The 27794-nt window shown below is 40.4% G+C and overlaps 1 protein-coding gene across 1 annotated transcript; it reads right to left on the reverse strand.

The window, feature by feature from the left end:
• Positions 1 to 681: 681 nt before the first annotated feature.
• On the reverse strand, positions 682 to 24759 carry LOC111544986 (glycine N-acyltransferase-like protein 1). The gene is made up of 8 exons (XM_023215863.2): positions 24749 to 24759; positions 16629 to 16638; positions 12577 to 12710; positions 9166 to 9285; positions 8373 to 8480; positions 1811 to 1937; positions 1354 to 1531; positions 682 to 1099 (listed from the first exon to the last, which is right to left on the reverse strand). Exons 4-8 carry the CDS (start codon positions 9241 to 9243, stop codon positions 682 to 684), a joined length of 909 nt encoding a protein of 302 aa, XP_023071631.1. The 5' UTR covers positions 9244 to 9285; positions 12577 to 12710; positions 16629 to 16638; positions 24749 to 24759.
• Between the last annotated feature and the right edge of the window lie 3035 nt (positions 24760 to 27794).

Raw genomic sequence — 27794 nt, forward strand, 5'->3', positions numbered from 1 at the left:
GAGACAGATTCCATTCTTTAGTGTAGCCATGCCTCATAAATCCATAAATAGCACGGGTATTCATTTCCAATAAAGTATCCATATAGATTAGGTATATTCTATTGACAATTTTATTAAAATCCTTCATTTATCTTCCAGATAGTAGATTCTATTAACCAAGTTTCATAAAGAGTTCTGATTCCCAGAGGTAAGAACTGAGCCTGGCTTTCTAGTTACATGTTTACTGGTAACCCCGTCCTTCCCTACAACGCTTAAGCATAAAGACTATACCCTCTCCTGCCTCCAGCCTGATTGTAAGCTGTAAGCTCCTCAAGAGAAGAGGACTGAGAATGAAACCTACCTCACCAGAACCTTGTCATATCTCTTCCCAGTTTCCAAAAGAGTGAGAATCAATTTCTGTTGTGTAAGCCACTCAGTCTATGAAATTTTGTTATGGCAGCCAGAGCAGAATAATGCATGCTTCTTGGACTTTATTTTTAATTCAATATGAAAAACATATGTTTTAATAAAAAAATTACCCCGTTCACGGCTGTGTCTTTTAACATCAAGGCTTCATGTGAGAAGAGTTCTTGCAATATTATAAATGCACAATATGCGTTTGTAAGTGAAGAAATCTGTTCTGTGGTGTCTGCTTTAATATTAAGAGATGGCTTGCCAGAGATTACTAAGTAGCTTCATTGTCTAAAATGGAACTAGATTCTGTGGATAGCAAATCCATTGGTGCCACTCACAGGAGGCCTCAAAGAAACCTAACTGCCCCACATATCTGCGGGAGTATTCATTTTCTTCCCGCACAGAGAGGTAAAATGGAATATTCTTCTGACGCAGATATTTCATGTATCGCATCATCACTCGTGCCATGTTGCCTGTCCTTCGGTATTTTTCCATGCTGTAGGCCATTCCTACTTCACAAGAAGGGTCCATGGTTACCCATGAGACTGGGACTCCCTCTGGGCCGAGCATACAGGCTGCTGGCAGGTCTTCTATGCAGCGCTTGATGAAACGCAGGCTCCTCTCATTCTGCCCTCGCTTCCAGTTGTCATTTACCAGCCCAGAATAAGAGACAGCCAGCTGGGCATACTTAAAGTTGGGAGTTTCACTGTAGAAAACAAAAAGAAAGATAACAACTTTCATCCTCACCCCTGTAATTTCTGGGTGTCATCCCAATCTAGAGATGCCAGACCCTCTTCTTGTTTAAAGACACCATTGTAAAGTTGCATATTTTGACCTTTGACAACCTTTATTCATCCGAAAGAATGAATTCATCCTCTCTTCTTTCCAAAACTGATTTCTGTGGATTACAAAAATGTACAAGGAATAGCAATTATAAATGATCAGCACATGTTTTTCTACCTTTCAAAGTCATCATCTGGGTGGCCTGTCTCAGCCCAGCTTCCAAACTTGCTTTTATTGGAGGCATTGAGCTTCAGAATATCTTCCGTAACCAAGAGGACTGCTGTCGAATGCTCTACCTTCACTGACTTTGACAATGCAGCCGCTCTTATCCCCTCACCTAAACTTTCCTGAAGGCCTGGGAAGAAAGGCAAGAAAGCAATCTTGTCAGACATGGAGTTCTCTACTTACACTGCTCCCAGCTGATTAATACCTCAGTGCTTAGTCGCTCTCCGACTTGAGTTTACACCACAACCTGCTGGAGTCCTTGTCACACCACAGATTGCTCCACCTCTCCCAGCTCCCAGAGTTTCCATGAATTTACATTTCTAATGAGCTCTCAGGTGATGCTAATGCTGTTAGTTGAAGACTCAATTTGAGAAGCACTGCTGCTTGCCCATTTCTTCAGACTCCTTACCTTGGATTTGGAGTCTCTGTTTCCAGTTGATGATCTCACAGTTTTTCAAAACTTCTTGTGATTTTTGAGGCTCTTTGGAGAACATATGATATACGTTTGTGTATAAGTCCATGTCGTCAGTCATCTCCTGTATAGGATGGTGTAAGTTCAGGTCATTCCCTTGAACTTTTTCTTCACCTCTCACCGATTGCAATTATCAGAAAAATGAAAATTCAAAAGAAAATTTTAACAGTGGCCCATGATGGCTGCAGTTGGGCACACGGATAATAAAACCTAGGCCTATAAGCTACTGCTGACCTCTTACCTGTGTAACCAGAAATATTTAACACTGACAAGTATTGGTTATAAACCTCCTTATCACATACAGAACAAAGACAGGACAAAATCACTCTCCAGCAGGCCTTAAGATGCCTCACCTTTCTCCCTACCCGCTCAACTACATACTTACCTTATTTTATATATGGCATCACCGAGCACCCAACAGAATAAAAAAATGCAACAATTGTTTCTCTTACCACCTGTGCCAAACGGATACTCCTGTTATATATACTGTGCCCCCACATAACCTCCTGTGGGACACGTTCTGGGTTGTACTGAGTCTGTGTTGTTAGAATTAAGTCCTTAAACTTGGCTCTAAATAAATTTAACTGTGATTTCTCTAAGTTTTAGTGTCTACTGTTTCACTGGACACCTAGAATCTATAGTGTCCTAGACCCTACAGTGTCCAGGGCTTGAGCAAGATACTTTAGTGAATATAAACATTAATGGAACATTGCCTTTTCCCAAGGCTACAGGATATCAGCCTATTCAAAGAGTGACACTGGCTTTACACCAAGAAGTCCACAAAATAGAATGACGTAACTGAATTTTTGGTAGCTCTCTGGGTAATTTATGTGGTGTTAGACTCGTGGATTTGAAAGAAAGAGACTCGTGGTCCCACTCTGGCTAGCCACAAACTTCATTTGAAGACGAGGATTTGTTTCTCAGGGAAAATATAAACAAGAAGTGTGAGAGTTTTACTAGTGAAAGTATTAACATTATGTTGGAAATTGTACTGTTAAAGAGTAAAAGAGAAAATAGTGTAATTAATTTAAAGAAACCATCAAGAATCTGAGGGTGCTTTTATAAATGCAAGTTCCTGAATATGGCCAAAACCAACACTTCAGTGAATTTAAAAGAGCAGATGTTTTAAAAGACCTGATTTTCAAAGAATGATCAAAAATAGCCAAGTAAATATTCAAGGAATTATATAAAAGAACATCCAAGTAAATTAGAAAATAACAAATGGAACAATTTATAAAAACGAAAGCTATAAATAATGAAATGGAGAACAAGACATAGTGCAAAGGATATATGCCAAAAGCTCACTTTTAAATGGCAAAAAGAAAGAAGAAAGAGAGAGAAACTTCTGGTAAGGCATTTATTAAAAGAAATACAAGAGAAATAGAAAAAGAAAATAGACTATAAGCTATGAGAACAGAAACAGAAGAAACAGAGAAAAGAACAAAAGACTTCTAATAGAAGATTACATACTACCCCAGGGCAACATATTTACTGATAAAAGAAATGGATGTTATCCCTCAAAAATAAGCTATCAAAATTGACTTTCAAAAAAATAGAAATCCTCAACAAACTAAAAGAAAATATCAAAAATTAAATTAAACATCTACCTTTTAAAAAGTAGACAAGAGTTACAGCCTCCAGTGCCATCCATGTTGGTACAAAGAACATGAATTTATTCTTTTCTATTGCTGTGTAGTATTCCATAAAAATAAATGTACCAAATTTTTTTTTTTTTAGGCAATCTACCTTTGATGAGCACCTGGGTTGATTCCATGTCTTTGCTATTGTGATCAGTGTAGCAATGAACATACAGTGCATGTGTCATGTTGGTAGGATGATTCATTTTCTTTTCGGTATTTACCCAGTAAAGACATTGCTGGGTCGAATGGCAACTCTGTTTTAAGTTCTCTAAGAAATTTCCAGACTGTTTTCCACAGTTCAATAATCCTAAGCTGTAATAGAAAATCAAATATCACATGCTGTCACTCATAACTGGGAGGTAAGCATTGACCATACATGGACATAAATGTAGGAACAATAGCACTGTGGACTACTAGAGGGTGGAGGAAAAGGGGCTGAGTTAGAAAACTGCCAATTGGGTACTATGCTCAATACCAGGGTGATGGGATCTGTCAGTACTCCAAGACTCAGCATCATGCATTATTCCCATGTAACAAATCTGCACATGTATCTCCTGTATCTAAAAAGAATGTTGAAATTAAAAAATAAAATGTAGCCAAAATCAGATTATTTTACATTTAAGTTCTACATAAGTCAAAAACAAACACATGGTTTTAATAGTAGACTTTGGTAACAGATGAAAAGATCCTAATGCCAAATCTGGTAAGGAAATAACAAAAAGAGAGTCATGACCGTATTCCCTTAGGTATGCAGATACAAAAATTATGAATAAAATATTCAATAGCATATACAAAAGAGTGTGAACATGAGCAGTTGGTTTTAGGAAGGCCAGAATGGCTTTAATTGGAAGATCTTTTAGTGTAATAAATTAAAGGAGAAAAAATTACGTGAGTGTGTATATTGCCAAATAGAAAAGACAAAAATTAAATAACATAAAATTTACCCTCCACTCTAAATATAAGTTCTATGAAAGTAGGAACAAGAGAAAAATGCTCTAAACTTGTAAATACAGAATCAAATGTAATTCCAAATGTAAGCTTTTATAGCTATTTCATTAAAATCAGGAATGAGACAAGTATAGAAATCCTATTATTGTCAGTTGGAATTGTTTTCTTAGGTTGTATATTATGCAATAAGGCAAGAAACTAAAAACTCATACAAATATTGGCAAAGAAGCAGCAAATTACTTTGTTTGTAGATCAGAGTATTACACATTTAGAAAATTCAAGAGACTTCGACAAAAAACAAAACAAATAATGTCCCACACAAACAGGGTTTTAAAGAATAGTGTGACATATTTGGAAATCAAGAATACAAAACCAAAGAAATAACAAAATAATAATGCTCAGAAATATAACAGGAAAAATAATTTAATAATCTTAACAAATAGTATAAAATACCTAAGGGTAAACTTAGTGGAAAAATCACTTAGTTTTCCACTGGAAAACACTAACATTTTACCAGATGGCATAGAATGCAAACTGAGAAAAGTGACAAAAGACCATATTTCCTGATGAAAAAATTTAGTATCATGAAATTATTAATCCTTCCAAAATTGTCGAAAAATGCTCCTCCAATACCAATCACAATTGCAATAGTTATTTGGGGTAGTTGGCAGGGAACTGGAAAAATTAGTTTATGTTCATATAGCTATTAAGTTTATAAGAAATAGGAAAGCAAAAAAAGATTGGTGAAGGGTGATTTGCTTTATTAGATATTAAAATTTATCCAAAAAACAATGAAATAGCATGAGAAAAGACTAGAAAAAATACAGAAACAGATACAAAAATATATAACATGTTATACAACAAAACAGACATTTATGTTTCACTAGGCAATGACTTATTTAATAAATAGTACTAACATAATCAGCCAGCCAGAAGGAAGAGTAATATAATGTTAATTCATGCTATTCAAAAATATATTCCAAATAGAATGAAGTTTGTAATGTCAAAAGTAAAAATTAACTCACTGCAAGACAAAATAAGAAAATATTTGCATGATCTTGGAGTAGGAAAAATCTTCCTAATTATTAACTTAAAAAACCCAAAACCTCAGAAGTCATACTGAAAAAGATAATATATTTAGTTACATAAAAATAAAAAATTTCTTATAGTCAATTAATTCCAAATTGGGCAACAAATTTGTAGCATACACCTTTTTTTAGCATCCCTAGTATCTAAAACACTTACAAAATTTTAAGAATGACACAAAACTCCAGTGTAAAAATGGTCAAAGAACATAAACAGGTCAAGAGTAAATACCAAATTACTGACAAACATGAAAATATAATTTGTTCAATATCACTAGTTAGGGAAACGCAAATTAAATCTACAATAAGATACCATTTTTCACCCACTAGTTTGGGATACATAAAAAGAGGGATAACATTCAGTGCTGGTGAGAATGTGAAGAAACAATTCTTCCACACATTGCTAATAAAAATAAAATTGTGAAATCCTTTGGAAAGGTAATCTGGCATTGCCTGCTTAGAATAAGATAAACTCTAACTTGGAGATATCCCTTTTGGAAATCAATTGTATTGAGAAAAATTTCCAGGATGTAAAGATATGTATATGAAGATGTTTATTAAAGCTTGTTTGTAGTGGCAAAGAAGTATGAACAATTTGAACCCAATAGCATGAGAATGATTGACTAAATACCATTGCATTGACTGTATGAAATGCCACAGTTGTTAAAACGAATACGTTAGTGCTGTATTAATTCACCCAAAGTGATGTCCATATGTTAAAGACAAATTAAAAAGTGATGACAAAAGAGATCATTAGTGAATAGCCCTCTGTGTATTAATATGGGCAAGGACACTGATTACACCCACGGGTAGGAAAGCAGGAGAGGATGGAAGGGGAGGTGAGAGGTTATTAACTTTTTTAAATCATGTGGGATTTTTCTACTTGTATAATCAGCATAGATTTTCTTTGTGATTAAAAACCGGCAATGAAAAAATTAATTTTTTTCTAGATAAATTCTCCTGCATCCCACCCTGAAAAGCTATTATTCAAAATCAGATTGACTTTCAATACTGAAAGAAACATGGTATGCTATGGAATCAGACTAGGTGAATGTATTTCCAAGTAAATTGCAGCATATTTCATTCTTTCCTTTTTTTTTGGTCATATATGTGTGGTGTGGAACTTCTGTATTTTCACATTTTTGTTCATTGACTCATTTTATAAATCTATCTTTATTCAAAGCAATGCATATGTGAGGTTATGATTTGATGCTATTGTTGCATTGCTAAAATACATATAATAACCACAAAGTTACTGAAGTAAAAAGAACTATTTGACTTCCTACAGTTATTTAGGTTATTTAGCATATCACACTTTGAAGAAATTGGACCACGGATTAAATAAACTAAACATTAATCTTTGATCCCAAATTGTAAGGAAGCCAGGAGATCAAAAGAACATCCCTAAGGAAGGTGTTAGGCTCAGCCTGGTTCCCATCCCCTTTACCCCCTTGTTCCTCAAGCTAGGGTCACTTTGTCACTTTCTGCATCCCAATCCCAACCCAGTTGGCAAACTAGTCTTGCCCTGGTGTGGCTTATTATTATTTGGGGGCCCAGGGTTTATGCCCACATGAAGCTGGGCTGGCAATGAGGCTTCAGTTCACTAACCAGATGTGTATGAAACACACATACACAAAGGGGAAGTATTTAGGAAAAAAATACACCTACGTTTGTATTATTATTTCAGCTCAATCATTTATTCCTTGCATGTCCTCAGCCAATAACAGCTATTTACGGTAAACACTATTTACATTTATGTGCCATGTACTAAGTGTTTGACATACAATATCTCATTTAAACCTTGTGTAATCCTCTGAAGAAGGTCCTCTTATTTTCCCCATTTTAACAGATAATGAAACTCAGAGAAGGGCCTATGGTTATATAGCGAGTAAAAGTGGCAGAGTCCACTGAACTTGAATTCAGATTGGGCAATGCCTTAACATCAGGAATCCAGCAGTTACATGACTTAATATTTCTCAGTGTCGTTTCCTTATCTCTAAATTGGAGCTATTAATGCTCACTTCATAAGATTGTTCTGATGATAACATTCACTAACAAAAGATGTGCATTCACATAGTTGACACACAGTAATTATGAGCCCCTTTCCTGGCTCCTAAGAAGTAACTTTTTAAAAACAAAACAAAACAAAACAAAACAAAAAACAACTCACTTTATTGCCCAGGCTTCAGTACAGTGGTGTGATCTTGGCTCACTGAAGCCTCCACCTTCTGGGGCTCAAGCCATCATCCCACCGCAGCCTCCTGAGTAGCTAGGAATATAAACATGCACCACCATGCCCTGCTAATTTTATTTTCTGTAGAGATGAGGTCTCACTATGCTACACAGGCTGGTCTCAAACTCCTGGGCTTAAGCGATACTCTTGCCTTGGACTCCCCAGGTGCGGGGATTACAGGTAGAAGGCACCATGCCTGGCCCTGAGAGGTAATTTTACTGGTAGACTTCTGCTTTGGTTTTTGTTTCTAAGTCACTGTTCTGACATCTCAGACACCCAACTTTCCCTGTAAATTGGCCTCTTTTCAGTCCCTGCAGGTGATCCCTGCCACCTCAAAGGGCCCTTAATCTGTGAATGTCAGCCTTCTCCTTTTCCTCACCTCCACCCTCCACCCCCTTTCCCAGAAGAGTCCTAGGCTTTACAGAAAGGGTGGGAACACATGGCACTCATGCAAGGTGCCAAGTACTGAAGGAGTGTTTTAAAATACTCACTTTTCCTTTCACCCTATAAAAGCAGCCCTGGTGTCTGAACTGGTCAGTTCCTCAGGCCCTTTTGACCTGCCTGGCTCCACCAGTTCCTGTCTGTGTGCCTACCTGTTTTTGAGGCCGGATAATAACCATCTGATACTCGGGCCAGGAGTCCACCAACACCTCCATGTTGAAGGGGTTCCCGTGATTGATGTGATACACAGAGCCGTACACCTGAAGGAGGGAAGGAAAGAACTAGGAGAATTTGAGATCCCCAGAGATGAGGATCTGGATGTGAAGAGAAAGAGAAAAATGGAAGTCAAGAGACAGTACTGAGACCAAGTCAGTGATGGTGAGATGAGCAGCGTCTCCAGGACCATACTGATGGATGTGAAGACACCAGCAAGCTGGCAGAACTCACAGGTAGGTGTCCTTGTGATACCAAAGAGCTACTGTGCACTAGCTGGGCACTTGGCAATGCTCTTAGCACTTAATATTGTATAGATTTATTCAGTGCCCACAGCAACTTTAAGAGGTAGATGCTAATCGTATTCCTATTTCATTGAAGAAAAGACCAAACATAAAGTCAGAGAAAGGGAAAGAAATACCCACAAAGCCATACGACTAGAAAATGGCAGCCTTGGAATGCATATCCATTCGGACTGGCTTCAAACCATGTTCATAGCAACCATTCTCCACTGCCACTCCAAATGAGCGACAAAACCTGCTGAGCAGGCCTAGCTGCCTCTTCCCGAAGAGAAGCAGCAGCTCTTGATATGCCTCTTGTGCCCCCAACCCCATCCTGTTTCCCAGCTCGAACCCTTTGCCAAAAGTCAGGAAGGACCAGAATCACAAGCTTGCTATTTCCTCATCCTCAACACCCCTACTCCCATACCCTGACCTCCCACGGTTCCCTCACCTTCAGGGACTCAGGGATGCTCCTGGCCAAGGATTTGTATAGGGCCAGTAGCTTATGGGAGTTATTCAGTAGGATCATTCTGTGGGATGCTTCAGACCTTGAGACCTTCAAGAAGAAACTCTGAAAAGATAAGAAGTGAACGGAACATGTTAAGGAACCAAATGAATTTAAAATGCACTTTATACATCTCCATTCAAGTAACACTCATGATGTAGGTACTGTTAGTATCATCTTCATTCTGAATACACCAAAGCTCAGAGAGACTAAGTAAATTTCTCAAGTTCTTACAGAGATAAATGCCAAAGTCAGATTTTGAAACCATATATGAATGGCTCTGAAACCCATGCCCTTCCTCCCTGGTGGAATGAATTAAAAGTGAATATTAAGAGTTCTGTGAGCTTCCCAAATGCCTGTAGCAGACACTCCACCACCGCCATCACAAATTTTTTTCCGTATTTTGGTCATCAGATGCCTGAGAATTCTTCTTTCATCCGGAATAGAAAATATCAGCCCTCTAAGAACAAGTATGACTAAAAAACTTAGAGCAGGAGTTGGCACAGATTTTCTTTAGTTTCTCAGGGCCAAATATTTCAGACCTATGGCCATTTTGGAACTTGTCCCAGTTGCATTACAAAAATTTTAAAAGGATAGAAAAATTTTGACACATATCTGTAAACTTCTGTTGAAAGGTCATTCAAAATTCTCAGAAATGTGCCAGTAATTTAACAATAACTTGGAGAAGGTTATCATCACAACTGATAGGTTCAAAGCTTAGGCTGCTTTCAAATTTTAGTTCTGTCTCCTACTTCTTTGTTAAATTGCTTAACAATCAGAATCTCAAAGTGTTTTCTCGCCACTTTGGAACTGGAAATTAGAATGCATGTTTTCCAGAGGAACTAGATTACACAATGCAATACATATAAAATGCATAGCATTATACCTGGAATAAAGTAAGAACAATATTTAACATGTTGGTTTTTTTAATTGACTTTATATTAATCAACATGTCACATAGAGGTTCAGCAATTATGTCAAATAATATAACAATAATTAAAAATGTAAAGAACTTATGACAAGCTTAATTAACGTAAGAGAAGAAACCCATGGATCAGATATTTGAAACAATCATTTGCAAATTCGTTAATACAGATGTTTGAAATTTTTTATCCATGAAGGTTAAATAGTTAACAAATACGTGTTAAGTAATAGGCACGGTGGAACACATTTTATCTTGTCTAAGGTCAAAGGCCTCAAAGTTAAACTACGTTCTGTAGCTAGATGAAGCAATGTTTAAACAAAGGCATCCTTTTGCAAGATCTCAGAATTTCGGAATGTTTGAATACTCAAGGAACTTTTAGTAAATAAAACTGGATTTCTGGCATAAGCCTATCCTCTGTCTGACTCTGCTGTTCTTGTAGCTGTCAAAAAACACTGGTGTTTTTTTCCATCTCCAAGTGATTTCTCTGCTCTGTTTCTCACCTGACTTAACTAAAATTGCCCATACCTGTGTGTTTCACTATTGTCTTCTCCTTTGAGTTTTGGTCAAGATTTTAAAGTTTTAATTCAAGATCTACCATGCTACATCACTCCCCGCAAAAAAAAACTTGTGTTCCGTTTGCCCCGGGAACACTATAGCCTGGGCTGATACATGAGAACAATCCCCACACCTATCAGCTGCCATATCTTTGTCCAAAACACCTCTCCTATCCATTCCCTGCTCCATCCCCTTGCAATGACCTTAGTTGAGGGCCTCTTCCACCTCATACTTAATATTGCTCTTAGACCCCACCCTGGCCTCAGCTTCTAACATCTACCCAAATAAAAGTGTTCTCTACCTGTATTCCTACCATTAACATTTCTTTTCTAAATCAGGAAGCTGCTAAAAACCTGGAGAGAACCCCCCACCTTCTTTAAAAAATTGTTGTAAAGTATACATAACATAGAACTTAACCATTTAACCATTTTTAAGCATAGAATGCAGCAGCATTACGTACATTCATAATGCTTATCCATTATCCATTTCCAGAACGTTTTTGTCATCCTAAATGGCAACTATAACCATTAAACCACAATTACTCATTCCCTGTCTCCCTAGTCCCTGGCTCCTATATATCCTATGATATTGGTCCATCTGGGTCTGGCTTATTTCACTTAGAATAATGTTTTCAAGGTTCACCTATGTTGTATTATGTATCAGAATTTCATTCCTTAACTAAAATAATTTTTCATAATATATGGAAAATAAGTTTAAAGTCCACTAAAGAGAAATTATAAATTTGTGAATGACAGTTAGTAAATATGAGTAGCACACAGTCAGTGGTCACTGTGAAGACTATAAAAAAGCAATTATAATGAATAATGGGTAAAAAAATCAAAATATATAACTTTTATATATGTACCCAAATTATGTTTGCACATGGACAAGGACCTGAAGGGAATAAACAAACATGAAAATTGTTTTTGGGTGATGAAAGTATGTGTGATTTATTTCTTATTTAAGAATTTCATTTTGTACCATTGACATGTTTTTATTTTTAGGCTAGATTGAAAAAAACATGGAAGGCACTTGAACCATAGTTAAAGATGAGAATTATGGAAACAGAATAAATGCTATGTATTTTTGTCTTTTTTTCCCACAGTGCCATCAGCTATAAAGTTTCTTTTTTCGTAGGGAGAAGGAAAAAGCTCCCCCGGTCCCACGATTCTGTACGTGCCTCATCCTGTCACCCACAGCGGTCAACAAAGAGTGCAAGGCAGATTATTCCAAAGAGAATAGCAGTTGACATCCCATAGTGCCAAAACTGTTTTTAGTCAAAAGGGACTTTTCTGAGAGCTCTCATTTTCAAATGTACTTGGCATTGTTTAAATGCATTGGCATTGTCGTTCATTTGGAATGTTCCATTCTAAGTTATCTTTAGTAACATTCTGCCATTTCTGTTAAGACTTAGCTGCCTCCCAGTCCTAATGTAGAAGCCAGAAGGAACTCAGTTTTCCAGAAATTAAGGATCCAATTTTTACCTAAAATATTGGCTTTACTCTTTGGTTCTCTTGATAAGCCAATGAATTTTTTCCTACCTAGGTGCACAAAAAAAAAAAAAAAAAAAAAAAAAAAGAAAGAAAAGAAAGAAAGAAACAAAGGGGTAGAACACAAATATCCCTGTGAATTTTCAAAAGCCAAATTTTATAACTCCTGCAACGTTACTGCTTACTACCAGTTCCTTTCTGACCCAGTGAGATGTAAGAGGCCTCTAACTGGATCCAAGTCAATCAATTCCAAGATCAAATCTGTTCCTAGACCCAGTCTATTTCCTGTTATGACTCCAAACACAGTTTGGATCAGAAATTTGCTCCAAGCAACTCAGAGCTCAAAACACAAATGTGTGAACCTCCAAACTGCAAGAGGGAGCTTACATATTATCCTCAGCCTCTCTGAGAGATCAGTGGACGCAATTGGATCCTGCAGGTACCTTCTGTGTTCACTTAGTGCTCCTGGGGATACTAGAAGCTCCACTTCAGATCCTGCCTCTGACACCATCTGATAAAAACTTCAGCTGACTTAAGTTTAAAGGAGTTTAATTAAACAATAAACAATCTGTGAATCCGGTAGCCTTCAGAATCACAACAGATTCACAGAGGCTCCGGGGGTGCCTTGTGGTCAAAACGAATTTATAGACAAAAAAAGGTAAAGTGAAGTACAAGAACCGGAAATGAGGTACAGAAACAGTGAGATTGGTTACAACTGGGGATTTGCCTTATTTGAACACAGTTTGAACATTCAGCAGTCTATGAGTGATTGAAGTATGGCTGCTGGGATTGGCCAACACTCAAGTATTGTTACAGGTGCACACTACTAAATAAGGTTTCAATTTTGTCTGACTATTAAAGTAGGTAATAGTTCACCCACAGGACTCAAATGTAGAAGTACAGAGTCCTTCTCAGGCCATAATTAGTTTGTTTTAACACTTTGTGGCAAACTTTTTTGAAAGGATTATCTATACATGCTATCTCTAATCCCCTCCTAATCTTATGTAATTGGGTTTTTGCTGCTACCATTCTACTGAAACACTTTTTAATGCCATCAGTGATCTCTGTGTTATTAAATCCAATGGTCAATTATTGCTTCTCATCTTAATAGATCATCCTTTAATGAACTTCTTTCACTTGGTTTCCAAGACAACACACTCTCTTGGTTTTCCTTTAACTTTACTAAAGGTTACTTCTTGTCAGTCTCCTTGGTGGACCCCTATTTTCTCCCCAATTTCTTAATTTTGGATCACTTCAAAGTTCCTGGTGATCCCATCTGGTCCCATGGCTTTAAAATAAATGTACCTGCCAATGACTAATACATTTAAATTATTACTCAAACTTTTTTTCAAACTCAAGACATATGTATCTAATGGCCTGTTTGACATTTCTTGGATTCCATCCAATAGCCATCTCAGACTCATTATGTCTCAGATCGAACTCCTTATCCACCCTCTCCACCCAGCCTACTTCACCTGTAGTCTTTCTCAACTTAGTTGATGGCAACTCCATTTTTTCCCCTGTTCAAATAAAAATTCTTGGAGTTATTCTTAAGTATCTTTTCCCCTCCCACTGTACATCCAATTCATTATGACATCCTGCTAATTCTGGTTGGGAGAAAATTCTTCATGACCTCTCACATTTCTGTATGTCTTATGAGCAGAGACATCGATAGCCTTCACTCCTGACTATCTTTGCAAGAATGTTTGTAAAGACGACATCTTGGAAGCTAGATATATTGCTTTCTTCTGAAGCAGAGGGCAGGTCTGCTTACTGATCAGTATAAGAAAGATAATGTCTCCCTCTGGAGCAAAGTTCAGACAGGTTTGCTTGCAGTTCATTATAAAACATCCAAGTTCCCTAAATTCAGGGCTGCTTGGCCGCAACACACATCTGTTGCATTTGCAACATTAAATTGCCTTTCTGTATTTCCTCTGTAGGACTTGTGGAGCAAGGATGACTGACACAAACACAAAAATCATTCTCTCTGTTGAGTGACTCATAAAACCGTGTCTTTGACCTAAGAAGCTTGTGTCATCTGCCAGCATTCATGAAACTTTGCCCCAAGTAGGGTTAACTTTTATATGCTTCACAGTTCGTAGCAGTCTTTTCTGGATGGAGAATGTCTTTAGTCTTCCATCAGTAACAAACCTGGATGCCCCTTTTAAAACAAAAGCCAGATTTTTGTCATTCCTTTGTGCAACTCCTGCAGTAACTCCCAATCTCATTTAGAGAAAGAGATACAAATTGCTTCTAACAGTTCTCTAAGTTAGAGTCCAGTCACCTCCCTGATATCTGTCCAGTCAGGTCCTAGACCTCACTCTTTTGGCCTCTCTGCTTCAGACACTTGGCTGTCCTTTTTCTTCTGCCTGCATTGTTTTCTCACTAGACGTATAGAAGACTCTACCTTTTTTAAGTCTTCACCTAAAAGCCACCTGCTCAATAAGGCCTCCTTTGGCCATCCTATTAAAAATTACAACTCCTCCCCTAGTCACTCTGCAATGCTTCTGTGCCCCATTGTTATTCTCTGCCTCTATTTGTTTTTTTGAAGGGTCTTGCTCTTTCACCTAGGTTGGAGTGCAGTGGCGGGATCAAGACTCACTGCAGCCTTGATCTTTCAGCCTCCAGCAATCCTCCAACCTCAGTCTCTTGCATAGCTGGGACTACAGGTATGAATCACTGTGCTTGGCTAATTTTTTATTTTTATTTTATAGAGATGGGGGGAGGGGGTCTTTGTTTCCCAGGTTCATCTCAAACTCTGGTTACAATTTTATAAACTTCTGCATCAAACTCTGATACCTCAAAATACCTAGCAGAGACAAATATAAAACCCAGACAAAAATGTATGCTGACAATTATGACATTTCTATTTTTATTTTACAAGACTTTTAATACTAGCTTGCTAAAGATTTACTTAACATGAACATGAAAAATACTTTGAACTTATTTACTTTATCTATGAGCATTCTTTTATTTATAAGCCGATTGGATAGTCACAACATTTAACATAATACAAATGCCTACACATAAACACATCTAGATATACATAACACAAAAAGATCCAATAGCGTTTACCTTGGAAGTCTAGCTATTGAAATACAAACTCACCAGTCTGCAAACTTCACATGGCTGAACTTTGTTAGCCTTGATCAATAATCTAGTGAACGCTGTGAACCAAAATTTTTGGTAAAACAGTTTCCGTGGCAGTTTAATTTTTAAAGACCAAACCTCTCCAGACTCCAAAGAACACTGGGATCAAACAGCACCACAGGAGAACATCACATATTAACTTGGCCCAACAGCAGCACAAAAGCCTGGATACATGGAAATCCAACCCACTTTCCCATTCAAGAGCAAATACCAGATTCCAAACTATACTGGGGTCAAACAGTGTTATAAAAGACGGTGTTATAAAAGAGTGTCAGTTTATTAAATTCTAATTTCCCATGACTACATCAGACACATGCAAACAGTCACTAAAACAATCCAACTGCTGCAGGATCAAACAAGCCCCAAAAGTCTACAAACTGAACGAGTTGGGGTGATTCCTCTCTCCATTGGTTGGGTTCAATCAATCTGCAAATGAAAATTCCTTCAGAATTTCTCCAATGGAGAGGAGCTGATCCCACTGTCTGGTAACCACAAAAGACACTCAAAATTGCCTGGACACACACACAATGACAAACAAGCCCTCAAGAGTGTCCATACTGGAACAATCAGGGTACTTCCCTCTTTTCATCAGTTGGGCTTGTTCAATCTGCAAGTGGAAATTCCTTTAAAAATTTCCCAAACTGAGAGGAGCAGATCCTTCTGTCTGGGCCCACAAAAGACAGTCACCTATCTGGATGTAGATGTCAAATTTCAAAAGTAGTTCTTCCAAGATAATCAAGAACATGGTTGAGGCCAGCTGTGGCTGGCCCCAGAGAGAGGGAACTCATCTCCAGTCAAAATTGGGTAAGCAGCTGCTTAGGAGGGCTTTGGGACTCCAGACTCACGGCTGCCAATCCAAAGTGTTCCGGGTTGGGGAACAAAAATCCATTACTAAATGCCAGGGATGTGGTCTAGGTCCTGCTGTTCACTGCACAGAAAACCAATCAATATCACCAATTATTGCCAAGGAAGAAGGCTGAATTTGATGCTGTAACATAGGAGATGCAAGCTCAGTCTCAAATCCATCTGCCTGACCAACTAAATTATGAGTTTACATACCAGGGAAAAAATGTAACAATGTGCAGAAAACAGGAACTCAGGAGACCTAAGGAAGCAATCATGATTTATGAGAAGCCTGGTGTCCATTGTCTGGATGGGCTCAACTGGCGAGTTTCAGTTCTTTGATACTTTTTGAGGTACTTAGGGGTCCTTTACTAAGAATGAAATTCATACAAAACAAATGAAAGTTTCAAGCTTTAAGACCAGAGGGCCAATTTCTATGTTTACACAAAAATCTATCTATGGGACTACAAAGGAGGTTTCAATTCCAGTGCCAGTGCTAGCTGCAATCTGCCTCACGTCTGCCTATGTTTCTCACAAACTCCGTATCAGGACTTTGGCCAGGAGAATAGCTTCCTCTCCCATCTGTGGACTCCTCTCCCATCTGTAGGGTTTGCTGAGCTTGCTGAGCTTCTTCAACCACTTCAGTTCCCAAGGAGACTTCTTTGCATCAGCCTTTCAGACCAGCTCTGGAGTGTCTCTAAAAGTCAGCCTGTGCTTATGGGATGCAATGGGGTAAGGCTGGAACTAGGCCCCTATGCTTTCCTCCCAGAAACACATGCTATCTGACAGAGTGGTTAGTCTGCAGGATTCCAGTAGGGGATTCTCCAAGTCCACTTCTCTGATGTATCTAGTCTGTGGTTCAAAATCATGGTCTCAGGCTCTAGACTGGCCCCACCCTACCCCAGTCCTAGGCCAGCTTCAGGCTTCAGGCTGGTTTTTGTGACCCAGGATCCAATAAGCTTAGGGCCCAGCTGTGCTCTAGCAAGCCCAGTGTACAGGCTGAGTTCAGTAGATCCTGATGTGTCCGGAATTGATGGGCTCTTGGTCTCAATGACTTCAAGAATGAAGCCACCCACTCTCACGGTGAGCGTTAAGGGTTCTTAAAGACGGTGTGTCTGGATTTTGTTCCTTCAGACGTTCAGATGTGTCTGGAGTTTCTTCCTTCTGGTGGGTTCGTGGTCTCGCTGTCAGGAGTGAAGCTGCAGACCTTCATGGTGATTGTTACAGCTCTTAAAGGCAGCGCTTCTGGAGTTGTTTGCTCTCCCCCATGGGTTAGTGGTCTAGCTGGCTTCAGGACTGAATAGCTGGCTTCAGGAGTGAAGCTGCAGACCTTCAAGGTGAGTGTTACAGCTCATAAAGGCAGAGTGGACCCAAATAGTGAGCAGCAGCAAGATTTATTGCAAAGAACAAAACAACACAGTTCCCACAGGGTGTAAGGGGACCCTAACGGGTTGCCTTTTGCTGGCTCAGGCAGTCTGCTTTTATTCCCTTATCTGGCCTCACCCACATCCTGCTGATTGCTCCCTTTTACAGAGAGCTGATTGGCCCACTTTACAGAGAACTTATTGGTCCGTTTTGACAGAGTGCTGATTGGTGCATTTACAATCCTTGAGCCAGATATAAAAGTTTTCCAAGTACCCACTAGGTTAGCTAGATACACAGTGCTGATTGGTGCACATACAATCCTCCAGTTAGATACAAAAGTTCTCCAAGTCCCCATCCAGTTCAGAAGCCCAGCTGGCTTCACCTAGTGGGTCGTGCACCCGGGCTGCAGGCAGAGCTGCCTGCCAGTTCCAAGCTGGGCCTGCACTCCTCAGCCCTTGGGCTGTCCATGGGACCTGGCGCCATGGAGCAGGGGGCGGCGCCTGTCTGGGAGGCTGAGGCTGCTCGGGAGCCCACCACAATGCGGGGAGCTCAGACATGGCGGGCTGCAGGTCCCAAGCCCTGCCCCGGAGGGAAGCAGCTAAGGCCCCGCGAGAATTTGAGTGCAGCGCCCTCTGGTGGGCACTGCTGGGGGACCTGGCGCAACCTCCGCAGCTGCTGGCCCGGGTGCTAAGCCCCTCACTGCCCTGGGCCGGCAGCACTGGCTGGCCACACCATATGCAGGGCCCACCGAGCCCCAGCTCGCCCCCGTAGGAACTCACGCTGGCCCGGGAGCACAGCCCCGGTTCCCACCGGCCCCTCTCCTTCCACACCTCCCGGCAAGCAGAGGGAGGAGGCTCTGGCCTCAGTCAGCCCAGAGAGGGGCTCCTACGGTGCCATGGCCGGCTGAAGGGCTCCTCAAGTGCTGCCAGAGTGGACGCCGAGGCCGGAGGCTGAGGAGGCACTGTGAATGAGGGCTGCTAGCTCATTGTCACCTCTCACTGATGCTAGGCTGGACATCATGGACCAAGGCTCTAGGTAAGCCTCCATCTACCAAGATCCTAGGTCCATTTCTCCATATTCAGGCTCTAATCCTGCACTAGTACCAGGCCAGTCCCCATGGACTCAGATTCCATGTTTATCCCAGTAGACCCAGACACTAGGCCCATTCCAGAACCTAGCCAGTGCCTGCAGACAGAGGCTCAATGCCCACATCAGAGCCATGTCAGCCCCTGTGGACCCACACTTCAGTCCAGCCCCTATTGGTACAGGCTCTATGCCTGCCTTGTAGACATGGGCTTTATGTTCATGCCCGCATACCCAGTGAAAATATCCACCCCAGTGGATCCAGGATTTAGGCCCAACTCTACAGACCCAGGAACCAGGCCTACTACCTGCTGACACAAGCACCAGGCTAGGCAGCCTGAAGACTTCAGCAACAAGTTCACCTGCAGACCACAACAGAAACCCTGCCAAGAATTGCTGGATGACTGGGAAAGCGTTTTTCCAGACAAAGCCAGTATACATAAGACTAGAATAACTTTCCTGTTTATCAAATGTACAGATATCCCGAATAGATCTTTCTCTCTCTCTGTTTTTTTTTTTCTTTTTACTAGTTTATAATATTCTTAAAAACTCTATCACACCCATAAACCACCACAAGAAAGAGGATGAGAGAGATAGGGAATGAATGCTACAGTATGTGGACAGAGTGGGGAATCCAGGGATTCCCTAGGGTAGTGTGGAATGGAGGCAGGGACTGTGAATAGGAGGCTGTGGCTTAGATCCTTATTGCTGGATGGGGGTTGGCTAGCAGAGGAGAGATGGACTCAAGTTGAACTAGGAAATAGGGAACATCTCACACCAAAGGCAATGGCAGTTGGGGGCCAGGGGGATTACAGTACATTTTCTACACAGACTACAGAGGTGAGTGAGAGCTTCAGAGACTTGTACCCCTTCACAGGAAGAAATGGGTTAGAGGTTTTTGACTTAAAAGCTCCCGAATTGGTATCTGACCCAATTTCCTAAAATGGCACCTCACCATTCAGGCAGAGGTACTGAAAAGAAGAGTATAGCAAGAATATCTGGTTTGGAGATCAAGTAAGGGATAAGGGGAGACAGTGGTGCTCTCTAAGTCTGACTCAGAAAAGCAAGGATTGAAAGAGGGTCTTGGGTGAAATGGTGGCCAACACTGTGGGAGATGACATTGCACCAGAAGCTGTACGTATTCCTGAGGGCTCCGGGACACGGAAATTCACATTAGGCGGGAAAAGAACCAAGAACAATAAATTAGGACTTCATGTTGCTGTCACCTGGCGTAATATAAATCAGGTAATTTTTCTCCTTTTAAAATATAAGGCAATTTGTCAACACATAATTTAAAAACTGGTCTTCAGCCACATTGCATCAGATCACTAGAGAATTCGTGGCTAAAGAGCAGTGGGTACTAAACAAAACTCAACATCTTAAGAACCATCAGCTCACGTTGCCCAGAGACAAGTGGAAAGGAAAGGGCTTATCTGATCCAATACTTTTTTTTAAAAAAAAGCCCAATTCTGCATTTTTAACAGAAGAACTGTGTAAAAATTTATAACAAAGCCTAATCTAAGTTTAAAGTTACATGAAAGTGTTAAATTCTAGCTAACTTATCATCACTTGGGAATGAGACCATTGGTCATGGCATGGATGAAGGGGTGCCCTAAGAATAAACACGGGGCAAGAGGGGCTGTTTCCAAAGTAGGCTCATCTCCAGTTATTAGAACCATGCTCATTAGGAAAAGGAAGCACTCAAGGAACTTAAAGCTTTGTGGAATATTTTCCCCCGCTTTCTTCTTTAAACTGAGGGGCTGCACTTGAAGGTACTTGTGGAGTCACTCACATTCAATGCTATTCAAACCCAAACTACATTCACACAGACACATGACATTAAAATTTATACTGTAGAACAATATTCTTAGCCAATGTAGAAAAACAAGTGCATTTTAACTTTTTTCTTTTTGTATGTGTTTTTAAGCCCAAACTCCAAAATGATCCATCATTCCTTACCTACCTAATTCCTCGAGTAAGGTATTTTTTGTTTGTTTTGCTTGTTTCTTTTTTTGTTTGTTTGTTTAAATAAGGGCAGCAGATAAGTTAGGAGAGAGGCAACAGTGAGAAAGGGATCTTGGTTATGCTGAATGGTCACTGTGCTTATCTAGATTTGGAAAAGGGAGTCTGGAGTCAGGATGTAAATACAAAGACAGATTTTAGTGCAAGAAAAAAACTTGGAAGGAAATTAGAAGTGCTAGTCCAGTGAAAACATGAGTGATGAAAGAGCAAAATGGCCTTATTACTGTTTGGAGAAATAGCAATAAGACATCAACACAACCTGGGGTAGTGGCTCTCGCGTGCGCCCTGGAAAGGAAGTGAAGTTCACTCCGCAGCGCTCATGGTAAGGGTTTCAGCTCTGGGCTCCGCAAGCATGGAGCAGCTCAGCCCACTCGCCCTGCCACAAAGGGATGGGTGAGAAGGATGAGAAAAGGCTTCCCCAGGTCTAGGCAGTGGGAAGAGGAGGAGGCTGTTCCAGGTCCCAGAATTCACCCAGGGAAGCTCTTTGTGGTGTGTGGACACCCCCTCCCCAGCCGGCTGCCGCTATCTCCCCACTGCCATCATGAATAGACATTTCTCAAAAGAAGACATAAAAATAACTAATGGGTTTGTTGTTGTTGTTGTTGTTAATGCTCAACAGTACTCATTATCAAGAAAAATCCATTAAAATCACAGTATCACCTCACACCTTTTAGAATTGCTATTATCAAGAAGATGAAAGATAACAACTGTTGGAGAGGATGTGAGGAAATGAGAACACTTGTGCACTGTTGGTGGGAATGTAAACTAGTGCAGCCTTATGCAAAACAGTACAGAGGTTCCTCAAAAAGTTAAAAATAGAGCTATCATATGATCCAGCAATCCCTACTGCATACATGTTTAAAGGAAATGAAATCAGTACAGGCACACCTCATTTTATTGCACTTCACTTTATCGTACTTCACAGGTACTATAGTTTTACAAATATAAAAGGTTTGTGTCAACCCTGCATGAAGCAAGTCTACTGGCACCATTTTTCCAACAAATGGGCTCCCTTCCTGTCTGTGTTACCATTTGGTCATTCCCACAATATTCAGACTTTTTCTGTATTATTGTGTCTGTTAAGGTGATCTGTGATCAGTGATTTTTGGTGGTGCTATTTTAGCTGTTCTGGAGCACCACAAACTGCACCCATACAAGACAGCAAACTTAATTGATAACTGTTGTGTGTTCTGACTGTATCACTGACTGACCATTCCCAGTCTCTCTCCCTCTCCTCCAGCCTCCTATTCCCTGAGACACAACATTTAAATTATGCCAATTATAAACCATACAATGATCTATAAGTATTTATGTGAAGGGAAGAGTCATGAGTCTTTCATTTTAAGCAAAAAGTGAAAAATGATTAAGCATGGTGAGGAAGGCAGGTCAAAATCCAAGATAGTCTAAAAGCTAGGTCTTTTGCACCAAACAGTTAGCCAGGTTGTGAATGCAAAGAAAAATCTTCGAAGGAAATTAAAAGTGCTAATCCAGTGAACGCTTAAATGATAAGAAAGCAAAATAGCCTTATTGCTGTTTGGAGCAAGTTTTAGTGCTCTGGATAGAAAATCAAACTAGCCACAACATTCATAAACCAAACTTTAATCCTGAACAAGACTCTAACTCTTTTAAGTTATTTGAAGGCTAAGAGAGGTGAGGAAGCTGCAGAAAAAAGTTGGAAGCTAGCAGAGGTTGGTTCATGAGGTTTAAGGAAAGAAGCCCTTTTCTTTTTCTTTTTCTTTTTTTTTTTTTTTTTTTTGTCTTTTAGACAGAGTTTCGCTCTGTTGCTCAGGCTGGAATGTAGTCGTGCAGCAATCAGGGCTCACTCCAACCTCTGTCTCCTGGGCTCAAGCGATTCTCCTCCCTCAGCCTCCCGAGTAGCTGGGATTACAGGCACCCACTCCCACACCTGGCTGATTTCTTTCTTTTCTTTTCTTTCTTCTTTTGTATTTTTAGTAGAGATGGGGTTTTACCATGTTGGTCAGGCTGGTCTCAAACTCCTGACCTCAGGTGATCCACCAACCTCAGCCTCCCAAAGTGCTGGGATTACAGGCATGAGCCACCACTCCTGGTCCATTTTTATAACATAAAAGTCCAAAGGGAAGCAGCAAGTGCTGATGTAGAAGTTGTAGCAGGTTATCCAGAAGATCTACCTAAGATAATTGATGAAGGTGGCTACACCAAACAACAAATTCCCCATGTAGATGACACAGGTTTCTATTGGAAGAAGATGCTATCACGGACTTTCACAGCTAGAAAGGGGAAGTCAATGCCTAACTTCAAAACTGCAAAGGACAGGCTGACTTTCTCATTAGGAGTTTATGCAGCTGGTGACTTTAAGTTGAAGCCAATGCTCACTTACCATTCCAAAAATCCTGGGGCCCTTAAGAATTATGCTAAATATACTTTGCCTATTCTCTATAAATGGAAGAACAAAGCCTAGATTACAGCACCATCTATTTACAGCGCTGTTTACTGAATATTTTAAGCCTACAATTGAGACTTACTGCTCAGGAAAAAAAATATTCTTATAAAAATATTACTGCTCATTGACAATACACCTATTCATTCAAGAGCTGTGATGGCAAGGACATTAATTTTTTTTCATGCTTGCTAACATACATCCACTCTGCAGCTCATAGATCAAGGAGTAATTTCAACTTTCCAAGTCTTATTATTTATACATTCTCTAAGGCTATAGCTGCAATACATTGTGATTTCTCTGACGGATCAGGGCAAAGTAAATTGAAAATCTCTTGGAAGGATTTTCCATTCCATATGCCATTAAAAACATTCATGATTCATGGGAGGAGATCAAGCTATCAACATCAAAAGGAATTTGGAAGAAGTTGATTCCATTTCTTGCGGGTAACTTTGAAGCATTCAAGATTTAAATGGAGGAAGTAACTGTAGATGTGGTGGAAATGACAAGAGAACTAAAATTAGAAGAAGAGCCTGAAGATCTGGCTGAATTGCTACAATCTCATGATAAAACCTGAATGAAAGAAATTGCTTCTTATGGATGAGCAAAGAAAGTGTATTCTTAAAATAGAAACTACTCCTGGTGAAGATTCTGTGAACATTGCTGAAATGATAACAAAGGATTTCTAATGTTACGTAAACCTATTTGATAAAGCAGTAGCAAGGGTTAAAAGCACTGATTCCAATTTTGAATGAAGTTTTACTGTGGGTAAAATGCTACCAAACAGCATTACATACTACAGACAAATCTTTTCTGAAAGTGTAGCTGGACGAGCCACAGACAAAACTCCTCAGACACCGAGTTAAAGAAGGAAGGGGTTTATTCGACCGGGAACATTGGCAAGACTCCTGTCTCAAGAGCCGAGCTCCCCAAGTGAGCAATTCCTGTCCCTTTTAAGGGCTCACAACTCTAAGGGGGTCTGCATGAGAGGGTTGTGATCGATTGAGCAAGCAGGGGGTACGTGACTGGGGGCTGCATGCACCGGTAATCAGATCGGAACAGAACAGGACAGGGATTTTCACAGTGCTTTTCCATACAATGTCTGGAATCTATAGATAACATAACCAGTTAGGTTAGGGGTCAATCTTTAACTACCAGGCCCAGGGCACAGTGCCGGGCTGTCTGCCGGTGGATTTCATTTCTGCCTTTTAGTTTTTACTTCTTCTTTATTTGGAGGCAGAAATTGGGCACAAGACAATATGAGGGGTGGTCTCCTCCCTTAAAAGAAAGAGTTAATCAATATAGCAAACTTATTTGTTGTCTTATTTTAAGACATTGCCTTAGCTACCTTAACCTTTAGCAAGTCCCACCCTGGTCAGCAGTCATCAACATTGAAATAAAACCTTGCACCAGCAAAAAAAATGATTACAACTCTTTGAAAGCTCAGATTATCCTTAGCATTTTTTAGCAATAAAGTATTTTAAAATTAAGATAGATACTTTTTAAAGACATAATGCAGTTGGACACCTAAGAGACAACAGTATGGTGTGAACATAACTTTTATATGCACTGGGAAACCATAAGCTTCATATGACTTGCTTTACTGAAATATTCACTTTATTGCAGTGGTCTGGAACTAAACCTTCCAAATCTCTGAGGCAGGCCTGTATGTTAAACAGATATCTGCACTTTTGTGTATGTTATAGAATTATTCACAATAGCCAAGACATAGAGTCAACCTAAGTGTCTATCAACAGATTAATGAACATTAAAAATGTGGTATATATGCACAATAGATTACTATTCAGCTTTTAAAAAGAAGGAAATTCGGTCATTTGAAACCACATAGATGAACTTGGAGTACATTATGTTAAGTAAAATAAACTGGGCACAGAAAGATGAATACCACATTATGTAACTTACATGTGAAATCTGAAAAAGTTAAATTCATAGAAGCAGGGAGTATAATGGTGGTTACCAGACATTGGAGGAGGTGGTAGGGATTGGGGAGATGGTCACAGGATATAAAATTTCAGTTAGATAGTAGGAGCAGTCCAATAAATCTATTGTACAGCATGGTGACTATATTTTAAAATACTATTTTATGAGAATAGTTATAAGAATACATTTTAAGTGTTTTCACCAAAACCTTAAAAGTATATAAGATAGTGCATATATTAATTAGCTCTACTGTGCCATTTTACAATGTATACATACTTTAAAACATATTATACTCAATAAATATATACAATTTTCATTTGTAAATAAATCACTGGTGAACTGTTACAGATGGGGTTTTAGGATGGATGTCCTTTTTGTTGATGTTGATGCTATTCCTTTTTGTGTGTTTTCCTTCTAACAGTCAGGTCCCTCAGCTGCAGGTCTGTTGGAGTTTGCTGGAGGTCTACTCTGTACCCCGTTTGCCTGGGTATCACCAGCGGAGGCTGGAGAACAGCAAATATTACAGAACAACAAATATTGCTGCCTGATCCTTCCTCAGGAAGCTTTGTCCCAGAGGGACACTTGCCTGTATGAGGTGTCTGTCAGCCCCGACTGAGAGGTGTCTCACAGTTAGGCTACATGGGGGTCAGGGACCCACTTGAGGAGGCCATCTGTCCATTCTCAGAGCTCAAATGCCATGCTGGGAGAACCACTACTCTCTTCAGAGCTGTCAGACAGGGACATATAAGTCTGCAGAAGTTCCTGTTGCCTTCTGTTCAGCTATGCCCTGCCTACGGAGATGGTGTCGATAGAGGCCGTAGGCCTTGCTGAGCTGTGGTGAGCTCTGCCCAGTTTGAGCTTCTTGGCCACTTTATCCACTCAAGACTCAGCAATGGTGGATGCCCCTCTCCCCATGAGGCTTCAGCCCCGCTAGTTGATCTCAGACTGCTGTGTTAGCAGTGAACAAGGCTCCGTGGGTGTGGGACCTGCTAAGCCAGGCACAGGAGAGAATCTGACAGTTGCTAAGACTGTGGGAAAAGTGCAGTATTTGGGCAGGAGTGTCCCATTTTTCTGGGTAGACTCTATCATGGCTTCCCTTGGCTAGGAAAGAGAAATCCCCTGACCCCTTGTGCTTCCAGGGTGAGACGATGCCCTGCCCAGCTTCAGTTCACCTGCTGTGGGCTGCACCCACTGTCCAACCAGCCCCAGTGAGATAAACCAGGTACCTCAGTTGGAAATGCCAAAATCACCCATCTTGTGCATCAATCACACTGGGAGCTGCAGACTGGAGATGTTCCTATTTGGCCATCTTAAAACAGACCTTGATGGAGTTGTTATTAATAGCTCCACTTTATGACAGAAGAAATGGTGGCAGGGAGATACTAAATGACCTGTTCAAGATCACACAGCTAGTCAGATTATGAACCCAGGCAGTCTGGCTCCAGAGACAGACTTACCTGTGTTCCTATTTGCCTTTCAAGACAATTTAAAGGAATACAAATATCCATCACAGTACATGTGATATTTTGGGCTTTTCTTTTCCCCTTCTATCAACAGTGATCAAGAGATGTTTAAACGCTCATCTCTGAAAACCACCCATGCTTCCTTGGTGAATAAATTCTGGCATTTTGGTGGCAATGGGAGGAACCAGAGATTCATTGAGTGCTGTATTCATAACCTCCCATTCTGCTGTCTGCTGGGGCCTGAAAGGACACCTGTGTTCTGGTTCATAATGGACTATACTGCAGAGCTGTGGATAGCAGCCATCATGCCTGAGTCCTGGGGTCAGGGCCTCATGTCCTATCTCATCTGGTCCCAGTTCCAGATTCTGGACAAACTTGGCTTCCCTCTATATTACCATGCAGACAGAGCCAACAAATGTGTACAGGGTGTAAGTCATGCTCTGCATCATATTCTCATGCCCTGTGACTGGAACCAATGGAATTGTGTTTTTTTTTTTTTTTTTTTTTTCTTGAGACGGAGTCTCGCTCTGTCGCCCGGGCTAGAGTGCAGTGGCTGGATCTCAGCTCACTGCAAGCTCCGCCTCCTGGGTTCACGCCATTCTCCTGCCTCAGCCTCCCGAGTAGCTGGGACTACAGGCGCCCGCCACCTCGCCCGGCTAGTTTTTGTATTTTTTTTTAGTAGAGACGGGGTTTCACCGTGTTAGCCAGGATGGTCTCGATTTCCTGACCTCGTGATCCGCCCGTCTCGGCCTCCCAAAGTGCTGGGATTACAGGCTTGAGCTGGAATTGTGTTTCTATGTGAAGCTAGCCCTGAACATAAGACAGTGTGGGATGTGCATGTGGGTGGAGGACTGTATCGTGGACAGAGAGAAAGAATGGATTGTAATAAACAGGAAAGGAGTGGATGATATTTGGGCTCTGGGGAATCAGTGTGAATGATCAATAGGTCTGCCTTGGTGCCTGCACTTGAATTGCCCTTCTGATCTAGCAGACCTGGTATGGCCAGATCTTCCCGTAGTGGTCTCTGATTTTGTTCAATTTCCTATACCTCTAGATCTCAGTGACACTTTTTATTCAGCTGCACGCTGCCCTCTCTTGGAACTCGTGTCTTACATGTGGATTGTTGCCAATGGGTAGATTTTGCCAGTTTTGATGAGATATGGTATTATCTTTTGGGTAGTATAATTTTTCCCTGTTTTTCTATGACCTCTTTATTTAGTAGCCAAAGTGTGTCCTTTGTCTTTCAGAGGTATTTTGAAGTGATTATTTTATGGGTAGCCCTTTGATCTGCTTGATAATCACATTAACATGTATGACAA

Source organism: Piliocolobus tephrosceles, chromosome 13, assembly GCF_002776525.5.
Source record: "Piliocolobus tephrosceles isolate RC106 chromosome 13, ASM277652v3, whole genome shotgun sequence".
Lineage (NCBI taxonomy): Eukaryota > Metazoa > Chordata > Mammalia > Primates > Cercopithecidae > Piliocolobus > Piliocolobus tephrosceles.

Coding starts and splice junctions, on each gene's coding strand:
- LOC111544986 (XM_023215863.2), bottom strand. CDS start 9,243: ATGATCCTACTGAATAACTCCCATAAGCTACTGGCCCTATACAAATCC. Junction 8,481..9,165: donor GCATCCCTGAGTCCCTGAAG/GTGAGGGAACCG, acceptor TCCCTCCTTCAG/GTGTACGGCTCTGTGTATCA. Junction 1,938..8,372: donor TTATCCGGCCTCAAAAACAG/GTAGGCACACAG, acceptor CATCCTATACAG/GAGATGACTGACGACATGGA.